Source organism: Xyrauchen texanus, chromosome 32 (assembly GCF_025860055.1).
Source record: "Xyrauchen texanus isolate HMW12.3.18 chromosome 32, RBS_HiC_50CHRs, whole genome shotgun sequence".
In the NCBI taxonomy this organism is placed as follows: Eukaryota; Metazoa; Chordata; class Actinopteri; order Cypriniformes; family Catostomidae; genus Xyrauchen; species Xyrauchen texanus.
Window position 1 is genome coordinate 35,401,559 of NC_068307.1, and position 18,442 is coordinate 35,420,000.

At 36.8% G+C, this 18,442-nt stretch overlaps 1 protein-coding gene across 1 annotated transcript; it reads right to left on the reverse strand.

Moving 5' to 3' along the window:
- Positions 1–1,627: 1,627 nt before the first annotated feature.
- Positions 1,628–17,911, reverse strand: LOC127625722 (heterochromatin protein 1-binding protein 3-like). The gene is made up of 12 exons (XM_052101084.1): positions 17,809–17,911; positions 17,112–17,190; positions 15,749–15,977; positions 14,450–14,585; positions 13,759–13,905; positions 13,617–13,658; positions 10,184–10,332; positions 10,009–10,099; positions 8,154–8,313; positions 7,639–7,750; positions 5,646–5,810; positions 1,628–2,795 (listed from the first exon to the last, which is right to left on the reverse strand). The coding sequence occupies exons 2-12, from the start codon at positions 17,179–17,181 to the stop codon at positions 2,471–2,473; spliced, it is 1,626 nt and encodes a 541-aa protein (XP_051957044.1). The 5' UTR covers positions 17,182–17,190; positions 17,809–17,911; the 3' UTR covers positions 1,628–2,470.
- Positions 17,912–18,442: the final 531 nt, after the last annotated feature.

Below are 18,442 nucleotides of genomic sequence, written 5' to 3' on the forward strand. Positions count from 1 at the left end.
AACGAAATTTAAAAAGCAAACAAAAGTTCACAGCACATATAAATCATGCCACAACAAAAATAAACCACACACAAATAAATTAAACCACAACACAAATAAATTACACCATAACACATATAAATTAAGCCACAACATAAATAAATTACACCACAACACAAATACATTTAACCACAACACAAATAAATTAAACCACAATATAAATACATTTAAACACAAATAAATTAAACCACAACACAAATAAATTAAGCCACAACACAAATAAATTAAACCACAACACAAATAAATTAAACCAGAACACAAATTAATTAAGCCACAACACAAATAAACCATAACACAAATAAATGAATCCACAACACAAACAAATTAAACCACAACTTAATTTATTTGTTGTGGCTTGATTTCATTTTGTTGTGAACTTTGTTTGCTTAGTAAATTAGGATGTGTTGTGCACCTCTGGGCCACCATACTCAATATCACACCTATTTTGAACCTAATGATGTCCAAATCCGCATGATTTGGTTCAGTATCAAATTTGAGGTGCTGTTCAACCAATTTGTTAAAAGGAATCAATTCAGAAGGACAAAGAATCCAACATTATTACAGCTAGACTAATCATTTGGACTAAAAGAGAAAACACTAAAATCTTTTATGCAAAGTCCATATTTGAACCATGTTCTGTAATCATTCCAGTAATGTATGCCCCATCACAGGTATCAGCAATGTAAATGTTAAGATATATGCTTTTATAAAGATAAAGGGGCAATAAACATGTTAAGTTTTTGTAAACAATTCGATTTGCAGATTAGTATATTGAATTAAAGCATGCCACCTCTTAAAACACTGGGCATGTCAGAACATGGAGAAGAATTTGCCATGGTGAGTTAGAGGTCCCTGTACACATTTAACATGAATAGATTTAACTGAGACAACACCATAATAGTGATTTAAAGGGACAGCTCATCCAAAAAGGAAAATTCTCTCATCATATACTCGCACTCATGCCATCCCAGATGGTATGACTTTCTTTCTTATGCAGAACACAAAGACTTTTAGAAGAATATCTCAGCTCTGTAGGTCCTTACAATGCAAGTGAATGGTGACCAGATCTCAGAGGGCCCACAAAGGACATGAAGGCAGCATAAAAGTAATCCGAAAGACCCAAGTGGTTAATTCCATGTCTTCAGAAGTGATATGATGGGTGTGGGTGAGAAACAGATCCATATTTAAGTACTTTTTTTTTTTTTACTTTGACCAGCATCAAACATTAGGTTACTGAATGTGAAAGTAACTTCCACTGGAGTTGTACAGTTTACATTTATGCTGGACTTTCAAAGTTTTGGTCACCAATCACTTGCATTGTATGGACCTACATAGCAGAGATATTCTTCTAAATTTTTTTGTATGTTTTCAGCAGAAGAAAGCAAGTCATACACATCGGGGATGGCATGAGGGCAAGTAAATGCGAGAATGTTCATTTATGGGTGAACTGTTCCTTAAAACCTTCTGATTCTGAGATTGAAATATTTGGGCAACCTCTTTAAACATCTCTTAGTTGAGTATCAAACCAAACCAACTAAGCAAAAGAACAGTCAAAAAAATACAAATATAGTCACTTTATTAAGGACTACAGAAAAGTATATTAGATACATGCACGCAGGGTAAGGTGAGCAGTGCTCATAAAATTACATCTAACTCCCCTGATAAACTAACACACAAGAGAATGACCAGGTTAGCAGTGCTGTGAATGTTTAAAACATTTGCTTAGAACATTTTTTCAAATTACAGTCTCCTTCATTGTCTAAACATAACAAAATTACAGTCATGGATATGGATGCCAAAGTTTATTTAATGATTCAAAATTCATCAAATTTGAACTCTTGAGTTCAGGTAGACTTTCGAATGTTCAACTGAAAGTTAAGCATCAATAACTGTTCTTTAAAATGACTTACACGAAGGAATCAACAGCAACAAAACTCTTTTTGATAACAACAGTAGCTAAGACCTAATTTTACAAAACACGACCAAATAATTAAATTATTAATTGTCAATACTAACAAACAGTTTTTTCTTAAACACTGACGAGACTCAAATGTTAAAGAATGGGTGGAACAAACAAATGAAATGCTTGCTTCTCTAGAAAGGCGGACTACAAAAACTAAAAAATTAAATTAAATTAAAATTTTCATTGGTGCACAACTGAGACAAAGACAGCTGCTTCTCATAATGGTGACATGAATGAGCATCATAAACAACACAAACAGCATCTACACTCTACAACTTAACCTGTAATATAAGAATATTGAACAGAAAATGCCTGTAGTGGAAAACAGCAGAATAACTTTGAGGTTGATAAATCTTCATCACAGCTCCAAGACTAGGAGAACGAGGAAGCTTCTAAACAAATAATAGGTGAAAATAGCCAGTACTGCAGTCTGGAGAGATACAGTTGATAATCTGAGTAATCGTGGGCTCATTTCCGGGCTCGGAGTGACTTGAGGGCAACAGGTTTAGTCTTCACTGTAGATTCCTCCTTCTTAGCTGCCTTGGGTGCTGGCCGTTTAGACCCCCTGTTTGTCATCTTTTTGGCTATAGGCGTTTTAGGTTTGCGTGTCGGGGCAGCTTTCTTGACTGGTGTGGCTTTAGGTTCAGGTGCTTTTTTCGCAGCGGCTACAGGTCTCTTGGCTGATTGAGCGGGTTTCTTGGCTGGTGCAACTGATCTCTTTGCCACAGCAGATTTTCTGCTGTTGGTTGTAGCCCTTTTATTGTGTCGAGCTTTAGGCGCAGATCGCTGGTTCCTGTGGACAAATAAAAGCATGATTAGCTTAGCAACGACAACTTTGAAATTATGTAAACCCAAGCGAGTGACTACATCTCGAATTGTCACAATACCAAAATTTCAGTAAATTTTCCCCCAAAAAGGACTCTATTAGGCCTCTTTGTTTTTCCAGGTTGCATCTAATACTCTTAAATGTTTTGTTAAGAAGTCTTTAGGTACACAAATAGTTGATTGATCACCATTTCTATTGCTCATGCTTTCGAGTCTTGCAAATATTACAGGTGCCATTCATGTGCTCTTGTGGAAAATTTTAAACATTGTTGTTAAAGATAATATAACAAGTTATTGCTACAATTTAATAAAGAAAAGACCGTGAGCCAATGACTTCTTATAAATTATATTTAATATTAGGTAGTGCATCATATTTATTTCTGTACATTGTTATTCTTAAATGTGCACTATTCCATATGTATTTGTATCACAGTACCTTGTGTTATATTATCCAGGCATTATAAAAATAGTATTTGGCTTTGGGAGTCTATTTGAATGGCGGAAGAACAAAATCTCCAAAACAGCTGGTCAATATTACAGTCAAAGAGCATATTTTAAATCAGCAGTAATATCAGACAACAATGATATCATAAACTGCGCTTTAATTTCTTTCGGATCACGCTAAAAAAAAAACTGCAATCTTTCAGGCTGGTTCAGCAAATATGATATCTGTATCTAAAAGGTGATTGGCTCTTTTACCTGTGAGGCAGGACTTCCTTTTCTACATCCGTTGGGCGTTCATATTTCTCCCATTAATTTTAATACCAGTGGTCCATTATTTTATTATCAACTTGGTACCAAAGTAGCATTACTTCACTAACCACATAAAAAAGGCAATGATACAATGACAATAATGCTTTATTCAGGGTTGCCACACCTTGTGACTCATTACTTAATTCAAATTACTATATCAGATAATATACATATATATACAGATATATATATATATATATATATATATATATATAAAAAGACAAACTGTATAAAAGATTGCACTCCCATATAGCAATTTCTAGTCAATGAAATTGGCAGAACGATTCCAGTCTTGAAGTACCCCCAGAGGATCGGTGATGATCTGGGGGTGCTTTAGCAAGGCTGGAATTGGACAAATTTGTCATTGTGAAGGACAAATGAATCAAGCCATGTACAAGGTTATCCTGGAAGAAAAATTGCTTCTTTCTGCTCTGACAATATCCTCCAACTCTGAGAATTGTTTTTTTCCAGCAGGACAATGCTCCATGCCACACAGCCAGGTCAATCAAGGTGTGGATGGATGATCACCGGATCAAGACCCTGTCATGGCTAGCCCAATCTCCCCATTGAAAACCTCTGGCATGTGATCAAGAGGAAGATGGATGTCCACAAGCCATCAAACTAAGCTGAGCTGCTTGAATTTTTGTGCCAGGAGTGGCATAAAGTCACCCAACAGCAATGTGAAAAACTGGTAGAGAGCATACCAAGGCGCATGAAAGCTGTGATTGAATATCAGTGTTATTCCACCAAATATTGATTTCTGAACACTTACTAAGTTAAAATTGAGTATTGTTTGGAACAAAAGAAACTTTGCATTTCTTTGCATTATTCAAGCTCTGGAACACTGCATCTTTTTAGATTTTTTGACCAGTAATGCTCAAAATAAATGCTCTAAATGACAATATTTTTATTTGGAATTTTGGAGAAATGTTTTAAGTACTTTATAGAAAACCAAAATGTTCATTTTACTCAAACACATACCTAGAAATAGTAAATCCAGGGAAACTGATCATTTTGCAGTGGTCTCTTAATTTTCCAGAGCTGTATGTTCCTTCAGGTTCACTTAAGAACATGTTTTTGCATAAAAGAAAAAAGTTGTTAAACATGATCATCCTCCACCCACATTCTGACCCTCTGTCAGAAATGCTCAGTTTTGGTGCCGTTTCTGCTTAAAGATTGACAGTAAACACCCACTGTTATGATTGGCTCTCTGCTCTAAACGGACCGGTTCTCTCCTTGCAATCTCACTGCTCATGGCTGTTGGGAGGGCCATGGAAGTGATAAAGTAAAGCAGACATTAAATTGGTGTTGTGCAAATGCACACAGTGGGACCACAGTGTCCCATCACAATGTGGGGGAAGTAGAGAATGAGTCGTTTTGGCAACTTGGTTTCAACAAAGGAGGGTTTTTAAAGAGTACAAGGATCTCTTATATGTCAAAAGACCCCTTTAAATAATTTCCATGACTTCTCCAGGCCTGGAAATCCCCATTTAAATTTCCATGATATTTCCAGGTTTTCTAAAATGGCGGGAACCCAGTTTATTGCTGCTTTGTTTTCCAAATGTAAATAAAGTTTAGGAGGTTTTTTGCCTGTTATATCATCCGCTAGAAAAACAAAGTGTTAAATCTGATTGTTTCGAGATTTAATAACACTCATTTCTCTCACCAAACTGTATGATGAGAGGCATGACATATGAGGAATCATTCATGTCTTCAGCACAAACAGATCAGGGCAGGTTACATGCAGAAGTTTAATACTAAAGTTAGGTGTTTGTTCACACCCATAACTCCAAGTATGTATAATCAATAGTTACAGACCAGGGCTGGACTGGTAATCTGGCATACCAGGCATTTTCCCAGTGGGCTGACACACTTTGGGGCCGATCAGGGGTAGACTGGCCATCAGGAGAACCGAGCGGGCCGGTGGGTTGGCCGCAAAATGGGCCAAGCTAAAATGAGCCGCTGCGTTATGCAGAACGGACCTCAAAACGGCACTGCGATATGCAGAAAAGGACAGCAAACTTTTGGACCAGTTGCGATTTTGAGACGATATAATGGAATTCACCTCTTTTTTTGAGGAGGCTCATCATCTGATTCTTCCTCTTCAGATTCTTCCTCCGACTCTTGGGATTCTTCATCAGATGAATCGTCACTTTTCTTCTTGCGTTTGAGCTTCTGTTCCTCCTTCTGTTTGAGTTTTTCCATCATCTCTGGAAACAGAACTGTTGGGCTGCAGAGAAGGACCAAACAGATAGTTGGTGAATTCAAGCAATTTCATGACATTTTATTTTTGTCTTTTGCAACTATAGGAATAAAACTCACGTCTATCACAGTTCTGATACAAAATTGACAAATGGAATAAGCTCAAATTAACGCTGTCCATTTACGGTGTTAATTCAGTGCGATTAATTATATGAAAAATATTGATTAAAAAAAATAAAATGTAACAATTAAGCACGCCCACTGTAGTAAGGAATTTTCCAACCAATGGAGCAAGTCAAGCTTGCAGAAACACCTCCTTTTCTTTTTTTTTAGTCAGCGCATCTCCAGCTGTACAGGAAATTTTGTAGTAGTGGTGGAGATTTTGATTCATCCCAGTGACGAGCCTTTTGAATCCGTTCACCATACTACTAGTGTAGTGCTATCTGAAGCACTCAAAGTAGACCATGTTTTAAAATACAGCATTTTGTAGTTTAGTCATCAAGCTGGGGCATTTCAATCTTAATTCAGTCCATAATGCTACCTTGATGAATATCAAGTGTCTCAGGTCAAAATCTGCAGGTTTGGAAGCGTGTTAAATGGTTTTCCCTTAACAAGTACTGTAAGTGCCGCTTTTACAACCGTCATGCTGGTTTTTCCACATTTATTTGAAAATGATAATTAATAAATTGAATTATGCCAATTTTCTTATGAGCACCCACATTATGTGGCTAGTTTTACTGCTGAATTGTGCATTTCAATTCACAGAGCTTTTACAGAGAGTGGTCTCACAAAAAAGTAATGTCCATTTTTAACATGTTCATCTCCCAAGATCATTTCCTGATCTAAATTGGAAAATTTGAAAAAACGTGTTTAGACTGAACATTTTCTAATGTCTGTACTGTATCCGTAGGTATTTATAATTATACATACAAAATGCTTCAAATGACTGGCAATGAATACTTTAAATGAAGTTAAATTTCACATTTTCACTGCAAATACCTCTAACAATAATGCTTTTAAACTGTCAACAATTGTGGCAATGGTTCAAACCCATTTAATACCCAATGATCATCCAAGGGAAGGTTAAATACACAAGACAGGGCATTCTTTAAACAGATTTACACATTCGAGTGGGTCACATTTTTAGGCCGGGAAAAGTCGAAATCTGGAAAAATCCAGAAGGATTACATCCCTGACTTCAAACTAGAGCTCATTGCCTTTGAAATGGGAGAAACATCAGAGAAAGATTCGTTCTAAAAGACTGATTTGGTCAGGAACGAAACATCACTAACATGCAGCTGTGCAGAAAACAAACCTACAGCTGATCAAAGACAGCTTGACAGAGAAGAGTGCAGGGGTCTCAAGAAACGTTTTTAAAAGTTTCAAACAACATGTAACTTTACACAGCATCATAAAATCGCTGTTTATGTATGTGTCGTGTCTATGTCGGATAGACTGATGAACTCGATTGTAAAATGGATTGTTGTGGACTGTAGGCAAGTGATAGGCTTATGTTCAATGATATGGACATAAACCAACCAATATAGTGACTTATAAAGCCACTTTTTGTATTGTCTAATCAACGCATTACTCATGTGCCACAATAAAGAATTATCTGATATTATTATGAACATTATTTTCTCTATATATTATATATTAGACAGTCAAGGTTGAATATCTCAATAAAAACCCTCTGAACTTCTCAAAATAAGGTAAAATAGAGCAAGAAAGTCACGGTAACCCCGAATTGCAGTGCCAACTGTACAATGTGAGAAATGACCGATTTAAGTATTTCAAATGTGAACATTATTAACATACAAGTTGAAATGTAACTAATCCATTTGAGTTAAATGTACCTTGGGTAATACGGATAGCTAAGCTGGTACGAGCCATTGAGTCCATGACCAGAAATCTGCTCCATCCATCCCATCATTTTACACTTCTGCAAGGTCCTCTTCATGTTAGCCACTATGATGATAGGACAAATAACATTAAGAAATTCTGCAAGATAGATATTAAATTAAAATCACACAAAACCCATTACACAAATGATTTTTCTTCCCAATATGGTATGCCCAATACCCAATGCGCTCTAGGTCCTCGTGGTGGCGTAGTAACTCGCCTCAATCCAGGTGGCGGAGGACGAATCTCAGTTGCCTCTGCATCTAAGACAGTCAATCTGCACATGTGGAGGCTCGTGCTATTCTCTGCCCGAACGAGAACCATATTATAGCGACCACGAGGAGGTTAACCCAACGTGACTCTACCCACCTTAGCAAACGGGCCAATTGGATTCGTACTTGCGACTCCAGGAGTGTTAGTCAGCATATTGCTAAGCTACCCAGGCCCCCGACCTAATGGAGTCCTGTACCGATTAAATAGACAGTTGGCTGCTCCTTATTCTCCATCAGGAACTTGCGTAGTGTAGTGATGCTGCAGGTCTTGGGTTCGTTCATGGCCGTGATGGCAGCCACTACAGCTTCGTCCAGCAGTCCGCCACCCATGAGCACTTTGTTTCCAACTTTCTTCAGCTGTTAGAGCACAAACATAGACAGGGTTCCCACTCTTTTCAAGCCACAATTTTCCAGGACATTTCCAGAACATTTTATGTGCCCAACAAGTGTAATATTTAAGCAAAAACATGTGTCCATTTAAACCAAGCTTTTATTTTGCCGTTTGACAGAAGTTTCTCACCTCCAGATAAGCAGCATGCTCAATGGCATTGTTTTTTTCTGACTTTATGTGAATGAAAAGACACAAATTCACCTGTTTTCTAATTGGAAATTTCCAAATTTCACTGTCCTGGTCACAAAAACAAAGTTTGTGGGTAATAATAGCCATTTTCTATTCTTTTGAGGCATAAGCAATTAGGAAATAACACTTACTACCCAGGAACAAAAATTGTGTTACATAGTGTGGTTTAGTGACCCCTTCTGGAGATGCCACTATGTGGCAACAAATGAAAATCTAATGTGCTAAGAATGAGTCATTGAATCATTTGAAATGTTCACGACTGAAATCTGCCAAGAGACTTAATAGTGTTTAAGCATTATAAGAACAAATCAGATCTCTAATTTCCACTCAGTTTGTGAACATCCAAAAAGACAACAACAATAGTCTAATAATGAGTATCAATAACATCCTTACCTTCTACATTACTAAAATTTGCATGTCAAATCTACAGACTTCAGTAGAATGTTTAAGCATTATAAAAACAAAGCAGATGTACTGTATCATTTTCCTACAGTATTTAAACTGCTGAACATGACTTATCAGAAAAGACAACAATAATAGCATAATAACAATAATTTTGAGTTTCAATGATGTTCCGTCATCATTGTAAAGTGCATTTCACATGAGTTGAGGCATAAAGCTCTGCTAAACACCAGCGTCAAGTGGCGCTTTCTCCTCCAAATTAGGGTGCCTACACACTGAAGAGTTTATGCTGCGTCAGTGAATGCATTGACTTCAAAGGGGACGGTATGCCGGAATGACGAAGAGGGAAATTATGAGACGTTCAACATCTCTTCATAAATTTCAACCATTTTAAAATATTTAATGTTGCTTTGCACTCTCAAAGTCATGTGACATCCCCTCAACGTGCAGAAACATCAGTCACTTTTACACATTAATAGCTCTTCCGCTCTTTTCTCTCCATGATGAACAAAGTAGACTCACATGCCAATGCTGAAGTAAACGAACAGCATACCCCTCTCATTCAGTCGGTCGGTCGGTACGAGTACCAGGTCATTCAGTTTGCTTATGAATGAGAACATTCACAAATGCCGCTTCTTACTTTGCATGTGCAAAGCACGCGATTGGTCATAGCTGTAACAATCAAGAGATCTGCCTTGGTTGGACCACAATTGCCAAGCTCATGATTGGCTGCTGCTGTAATCAATCATGAGTGTGTAAGCGCCCTTAACCACTGATGTTGTTTCACAATGTGCAGCCGGCAGCAGTGAAAACTATACAGATTTGTGAATTTTACACCTATTCAGAGTCAGATCATTACCACGTTTTTGTGCTTGTAACGGAAACCTTGCAAGCAACACCGTCAAATGGTTCGATTAATATTTTCCAGGACAAATCATTATTGTTCCAGGACATTTATGTATTTTTCTAATTTTCCATGACTTGCAAAATTCCAGGATGCCTGGGAACACTGATAGATGCTCATTGAAAACCTGGTTTTAACCGTTGAACAACTCCAGAGGATAACTCACCTGGAAGGTTCCAGAGGCTCCTTTACCAGTGATCTGCTCCAGGTAGCCCTTTTCCACTGATCTCTGCAGGCAGTTCTTCAAAATGTCAGGCCTTAGAAAGGATTACAGAAAGACTTTACATTTAAGGCTACATTTAAAAGGATGTTCTGCCTTCTAAACCGGAGCCAGAAATCACCTGTTCTCCACGTTGAGTTGAGGGAAGTGTTGCTCTAAGTATTTTTTGATGAGGATGTACGAGGCCTCCTTTGGTTCACAAAGGCGAGTGATGATCAGAGGCAGAGAGTCTCCCAAGTTCTCCTTCATCTCTGCAGTCACAGCTGACTTCTACCATCCACCCACAAACAATACAACATTAGAACTAAAAAACAACAACAACAGGATTGAGAATTAGGAGCCTAAACCTACTCAGGTATGTGAACGCAGACGTTTATTGACACACAAGCTCAATTTTGTGTACTATTGCATTCCAAATTGTGTCAGACTACTATTTATGTCATGATGCAAGTATGCGTTGCATTCTTAACGTTGTCACAAGGGGCGCTATAATGGACATTAGTGTGATTTGTCCACTTCTATGGAGTTTTTATCTTTCAAGTGAACTACTGTCATGGTGGAGCAACAGTTTGAAGATAAATGCGATATATTCAAACCAACTTCCCTGAATAGGGAATAACTTTGTAGTATGTCATGTATTTGACTAAGAATGTCCCAATACCATTTTTTGGAGAACACCAATACCGGTTTTGTTTTATCTTTTCCTAATTTCAATATTCAAAAGTTTATTTTAATTTTAGCATCAAAATGGTGTCAAACTAAATTAGTGAATTAAACCTTTAATCAAATGAAAATAGAACAATTCATTTTCAACATAATATTGTATTATTCTTAGCAAATTAAGAGCCTTTATACAAAACCTCACATCACAATCCAAAATACAAAAGAGTTATTTTTGTCAAATAAAGTGTAAATCTTTCAAACTGTTTTACTACTACTGAAAATTTCTACATTCTACTCCATTAGCATTCTGTTTCTGGCATACTACATAGCAGGGAATTATGCATTTTTGGATGCAGTCATACAGATTAAAGGCAGACTTTTTAAGAGTAACTCCATCATCCCCTAAAGTACTGAAGTTTGTTAACATCACAGTGATGCAAGAACATACATTAAGTTGAAAATTCCCTAATCAATTACTCGCCCTTATACCAACCCAGATGTGTATGACTTTCTTCTGCTGAACACAAAGATATTTAGAAGAATATCTCAGCTCTGTAGGTCCATACAATGCAAGTGAAAGGTGGCCAGAATTTCAAAGGTCCAAAAAGCATATTAAGGCAGCATAAAAGAAATTCATATGACTCCAGTAGTTAAATCCACATCTTCAGAAGCGATACATGTGTGGGTGAGAAACCGACCAGTATTTAAGTCCTTTTTTACTACCAACCCCCACTTAAACATTCTTTTGTTTTTGGTGCTTCGCATTCTTCATGCATATCGTCACCTACTGGGCAGAGAGGTGAATTTAGAGTAAAAAATGACTTCAATATTGATCCGTTTCTTACCAACACTTATAGCTCTTCTGAAGATATGGATTTAACAACTGAGTGGTATGGATTACTTTTGTGCTGCCTTTGTGCTTTTTGGACCTTTACAGTTGTGGCCACCATTCACTTGCATTGTATGGTCCTACAGAGATATTATTTTTAAAATATGAATTTGTGTCCAGCAGAAGAAAGAAAAGAATACACATCTGGGATGACATGAGGGTGAGTAAAGCCGGGCGTACATGGTGCAGTGGTACTCGACACGATGAATTCCGAAGCTATCGCATTAATTTATGCCCTATTTATCATTATAAGACATAAAGCCAGTGGTGGATATTGCTTTCATTCCTGGCATGGCCAGGGGCTGCATTACCTAAAAACTCAACTGCCAATTTAAAAAACAAAAACACACACACACACACCAAATTTTTGCACAATAGAGCATTAAATATTAATTAAAAACATCTGATTACCTGTGGCACAAGGCTGCTATGTGAATCTCAACATGCTGATAATACACTTGTGTTTGTAATATTGCTTACAGATAATAATACAGCAATTTAATATTATATAATTGTTATTATGAGTATTGTTGCTACTTTTTAAATGTTGCATTTTATACAGTAGTTGTATTTTCATCTTCACGCATCCAGTTGAATAGAGCTTTCATTTTAGCAGGACTTTTATTTTGACAGATGTCGGAGTTGTTCCTTTTTTCACAGGTTAGTTATATCAATCTTCCCATTAACGCTGTAATACTCTCGTCGCGACTCTCAAGCTGAAATCTCAGAGCTGCACAGTTCACAGCCGTTTTTTTCTCTAAACACACTGCATGAAAGTTAAGCACCAGTATTGAGTGAGCGAGTGTGTGTGTGTGTAGCACATGTAGTGTGCAGCACATGTGACTGTATATTATTTCATTAAATTACATCCTTCTGCTACTTAACGATCACAATTGGCCATATCCAGAGGTTTTGTCATTGTTTTCACCGCAAAACTGTCACATCTTATATCACTTTGCTAATGGCAGCTTACTGTAATATGTTACCAAAGTAAGCAACAAGATGATATCGTACCGTTTACATTTTTTTGGTATTGCAATACTTCGTTAGTACTGGTAAACTACGCACCCCTAATAGAGTGTGTGTGTGTGTGTGTATATATATATATATGGATAACTGTTACAAATGCTGTCCGACATTTGACAGGTTCAGATTTTGAAGAAAGGCTGTGTGATTTCATGACTGCATACATCAGTCATAATGGAGTGGTGGTGGCGTAGTGGCTAAAGCACAGGGGTGTTAATCAGAAAGTCATTGGTTCTAACCCCACAGCCACCAACATTGTGTCCTTGAGCAAGGCACTTAACTCCAGGTTGTTCCAGGGGGATTGTCCCTGTAATAATTGCACTGTAAGTCGCTTTGGATAAAAGCGTCTGCCAAATGCATAAATGTAAATGTAAATGTCATAATGACAGTGTGTTGCCGCTTGACGTTTAGCGCAGTTATTTTAGTGGAGTAGGCTATCTGTATTATTCAGCTTTAGATGTAGGCTACGTCACCATGTCATTCTAGAAGTCTTGTCCATGTAAATGCGCTTTAAAGACGCATGTAGCAATGTTTAAAAATCTTGTTTTAAAAAAATCCGCTCATAATTCCTCTCACATGAGGACAGTCACAACCACATGAGCACCAAAGCTTTCCATGCGCTCTCTCCAGACTGGAATATAAAATAGGTCAGGAGCTTGCATGACAGTCGAAACACTGTGTACGCCCACCTTAAATGATGACTGAATTTTCATCTTGGGGGGAACTATCCCTTTAAACATGTTCAACCGGGCCAAGTGTTGGCAAAGTGTCTGCATACTTATGTAAAGTACTGTATGTTTCAGGTCAAAAACAGGCTAATGGCAATCATGTTTATGACAGATATTGCAGTATGTGAACAATGAAAATAAATGAGTTACATCAATGATACTATGATTGAAGAAAATGTTAGGCTAGTTTTAGCTGACAGCACTCATTTTAGAGTTTACTTTTTAAAAAGAAAAGATTTTGCAGATACCTTTCCAATGGTGAAACTTCCAGAGAAGCCTTTGCCTTTCAGCTGTGGGAAAAGAAGAGAAGATTAGGAATGTTTCTGGCCTGGCATTCTTTGTGTACTTAACTATATAAATGCATATTCACAAATTTAAATGGCAGATTACCTGTCTGACTGCACCCTTCTCGACCATTCTTTTCATGGCCTTCTTATAGAGATTTTTGGTCTTTTTGTCCATTTCCACCGATGGATACTTCTTTTCCACGTATTTGATAATGGTGAAGGCAGAGACACCACCGCGCTCTTTGCAACTCTGTAGATAAATTATTAACGTACTTTTAAAGATGACTTAAAACAAAAGGGTTCTACTACCTAAATCTTGGCTCAGAGAGTCCATTAGGTTTCAGAAGTGCTGCTTGGCTGTCGAAGATGTTAAACAATAATGAATTTTGAAAGTGACAATCAAGTAAATGCACATCTTAGAATCAGAGGTGCAAGTTATGGAAATTATATATATATATGAGTATAACAGCACATCTCAAAATGTAGGCTCTTTTATTTTTCTTATCAACATTTCGGCATTCAGCTTTTTTCAAGGTAAAAAAAAAAAAAAAAAAAGTGTTGGGAAGAAAAAAGAAAAAGAAAAAAAGAGCCTATATTTTGAGTTAGCAGTTATACTTTTTTTTTTTTTTATAAACTATAATCAATACCAGTATACTAATGTCAGCAAATATATTTCAACTGAAATGTTAGGTTCTATTCTTATAACTTAAATGGATAACAACATTCCCAAGACTTTCTTAGATAAAACATTTATTTCTAGACATTAAACTGGGAAAACAAAACTAGACTCAGACCTCAATGGCTTCTATGATGATTTTTTCAACTTTGGGCTGGGAAAGCGAAGTTGCGGCTAATCTGTTGCAGGAGATGGCTGCCCAGGAAGGAATCTTCTTTTTTGCTTTTTTTCCTTTGTCATCTCCATCCTTGTCACTATAAAATTTGAGCAAAATATAAGCATTAACTTAACAGTTTAATTCAAGGAACAAGTTAAAACTAGTTATACCACAGTCTGTTGAATGCTTGATTCTGATTGGTTGACAGACATTCTAAGGTGTGCAATTATTTTTCAAGTAATCGTACAGCTATGAAGCAGTTCCAGGTCTTGACCGCATAACGGTTCCATATCACTTATCACAAAATTATTGAGAGCCATACAGGCTACCACAACAAAATAACCAATTGAAACAAAGACACTGGTTAAAGTAAATTGGTTAAGTACAATGTCTATAATATACTACATTTATTTCGTTTTTGGTTGAAAAATGCCCTCACCTCCTCTGCACTAACAAACGCTCACACACATGAATACACCTTGTTACTCCAATGCTGAAAAGCAGCGCATCCTCCACTTCTAAAGTTACGTTTTCAAACTAGCACCAAAGGCTTGAGCTGTATCAAAGCTAGATACACTTGATCAATACAACAGTTTCTATATTATCTGAAATATTTGTAGGAAACACCCTCACATCCCCCTCAGCTGCACGTCGTGACTGCATTACCACCTCGGGTGTGCATTGTTTTTCAATAATTCTGTGGTCCGTCGTCAATTATTCCTTAAATAAGTCAAGTTTGTCAAGACCAACTATGATGTTAGCTTGACAAAGCCTTTGTCTGAAGACCTTCTGATATAACCTTCAAAAAAGATGGATATATTTTGTATTACAACCTAAAGCCATGAAATGGCAAGTATTGTATGTTTGTTTACATTTAAATATTTGGACAGCTGGAGTTTGAAATAACGAGCATTCCATTGACTTGTTTGAACATTCTGTCAATACAAGTCTATTTGAACATCCGCTGTGTGAAAAGTGCCATTGCTGTCAGTTAGAAAAGACATAGCAAAGTCAGAACAGTCTGAAAGTCTGTGCCAAGTTAGGTGGATGTAGCCCTAAACAAACCCTGTAGAATAACAGTATGTTGGCTTCAACAAGTCAACATAAATACCTAACGTTAAAGTCTGTAATATTTGCGCCACTGCAGTCACCAAATGGAATTGCAAATATAATAACTTTTTTTAAACGCGTTCCCAAAAACAAACAAACAAACAGTCATTATTAATAAGACATCAAGAGGCAAAGAACCTCTGTACTTACATTTTTGCGCCAACATCCTTAGCCTTTTTCTTCTTGCTCTTCCCTTGTTCAGTCCCTGCTTCCTCAGAATTCCCCTCATCAGGTGTCTCTCCATTATTTTTGGCCTGCTCTTCTCCATCAGCAGCCGGCTCCTCCCCCTCATCTGCCGTTGACTCATCATTTTTTAACTTAGGTTCAACAGACACTGGGTCTTTGTCTTTCTTAGGGGCAGAATCTTCAGCAGCAGCATCTGTGGAACACAAAACATTGAGATGCACTGAAATGTTTTAGAAAAGAGAGGCTCCAAACTGGTGTTGGATAGATTCTTGATGGTACATTTTTCATCGTCTTAACTTTCTGATTAACAGCAGTTCTGATGGAGACGGAATACAAACCAGTATTCAAAATACTGGGAGTTTTAAGAAAAGTTTATCTAAAAAGGAACGTTCCAGGTTCAATACAAGTTACACTCAATTGACAGCATTTGTGGCATAATGTTGATTTCCACAAAAAAATTAATGATCAACTCTTCTCTTATATATTTAAAATAAAGTAAAAATCATGGTTACAGCAATGCACTTGCAATAGAACTGAATGGGGCCAGTCCATAAACATTCAAATGTACAAAAGTATAGCCACAAGAAGTAAACAATATACATGTTAAAATTATTTTAGAGTGATTAAATCTCATACTAACCATATCTGTGTAAAGATAAATCCAATATTACAACTTTGTTCTCATGACAAAAACTAAATATAACTTTACACAAATAAGGTAAGTGATTTTATCACAATATAATCATGTTAAAATGTATGTTTATGTCTTGTGGCTATACATAAAAAAAGGGATTTTAATGTTTATAGTTAACATTATACAATAGTTGCTTTAAATAAATAATTAACTAAAATGAAACATTTTCAGCTGCAACAGGGATTTTAAATGAATTATGACTTAAATATTAGTATGTTCCTCAGTTTAGCTATAGAATGGCTTCAGAAGACTTGAAATATAGCACAAAAGTCATTAACTAATTTTATGGTTCTTATTTGGTGTTGTTATTTATTTATTTGTTGTCCTTTTTGGTGCTTGACAGACATGGTCACTAGTATAAACAGCTTCATGAAAATGTTCCTCAATTGCAAGTTGCTTTGGATAAAAGTGTATTCTAAAAGAATAAGTGTAAATGCAAGATTCTTCAAAAATTCTCCTTTTGTGTTTCGCGGTTAAAAATAACAGCATACGTGTTTGGAATGATATGAGGGTGAGAAGATAATGACAGAATAATCAATTTCTCATGAAGTGGCTTGAATTGGTTCTATCTGTGAGGTTATCATTATTACCCTGTCAACATGCCCACTGTGCCAGGCATGGAGCAATACGTACCTGCCTCAGGGGCATTAGCTGGGGGTGCCTCTTCTTTGGGGGGAGCTGCAGCTGCTCGGCGAATGGGCATGATTCAAACCTGCCAGTAATAAAACACTTTATTAATATTTATTTGAAATAATGAATATTGGCTCAATCTGCGCATTTTTAGTATGCATCAAAGCAGGGAACCCATTAAAAACATGATGCATTGTATGTTAAATCCGTTATAGTGTGGATATTGCAAATAAATATTTAAAAAATGAATTTACTTAGTATGCACTATTATGGAGAGGGCAGTTGAAATGTAAATGCATGACCTCTGATCTGCAAAGGGAACCTCGTACAGAAAAAAGCACGCAAACAAACACGCTCTGGACATAAAGGCACATCAATTTGGGAAGAAAGGAGAAACAATCTCATTGTTTATTTGGTCCATAGATAGTCTTTGATGGTATATGGAGCGAATAACTTGCATAAAGTCACACGTGCATGCATTTTGGCAATGCACGAGAACTCAAATCCCATTTAAAACCAATATTATCGAAAATGGCCATTTTGTCCATTTTACCCCTGTACTGTAATGGCGCTGCGTTGAGTTGAAAATGGTAAATACATGAGGTTGCAAGTGCTTAAAAACAAACAAATGAACATAAACGTCATAAAGATGACGATATTTGAGCACGTGCAGTTTCAGAATGTGTTTTTTGATGCATACCTTGATGTACTTGCAGTATCAGTTGAAAGAACACCCTTCCTTTTCGGAATTCTCTGTTTACGCTGCCCTTCCCCCTCGTATAGTGCACGTAGCGACGGGCGCGTTCACGGATGCGTGCTCGTTCAAGGCACGTCCGTTGTGAGTTTTTTTTTTATGTATTTTTTTATTATTATTATTATAATGCTTTTATTTGAAAAACAGAGACAACGCATGGGATGTATGGCACGGGGCCAGCCTAATACAACACATTAAATAAATTATTAACAAAAAGTCAGTTGTTATGAGTGGTCTCAATCAGCTCCCTAGCTCCCTTTGTCAAGAGTCAGTAAGTATAAATTCGGGTCAAGGGTGTTGATCCACTGAAAAGTGTGGACACTTATGACTCAATCACCTGCGACACGAAAACGAGGTTGCTCGTTTAAACGTAGCTGTTATTAATCAGCAACATCGCTATAGAAATGAGATTGTAGATATTCAAACATATAGTGTTGTTATTAAAGATAAATTACTTAAATAAAAATGACAAAGGAGTGTCTTTGTCTTTACAAGAGAAAATAAGGCTTTGACTTCATAGTTTTACACTTGAGCTAATCCTCTAATGACTTGAAGGACTAGAGCTTAGAGTGTGGAGTGG

What these genes read in the sequence shown, in the direction of transcription:
- LOC127625722 (XM_052101084.1), bottom strand. Translation starts at nt 17,181, where the DNA reads ATGCCCATTCGCCGAGCAGCTGCAGCTCCCCCCAAAGAAGAGGCACCC. An exon ending in CAACTCAACGTGGAGAACAG is followed by an intron (nt 10,100 to 10,183) that starts GTGATTTCTGGC and finishes ATCCTTTCTAAG; the next exon opens with GCCTGACATTTTGAAGAACT. An exon ending in GAGCCTCTGGAACCTTCCAG is followed by an intron (nt 8,314 to 10,008) that starts GTGAGTTATCCT and finishes GTGCTCTAACAG; the next exon opens with CTGAAGAAAGTTGGAAACAA.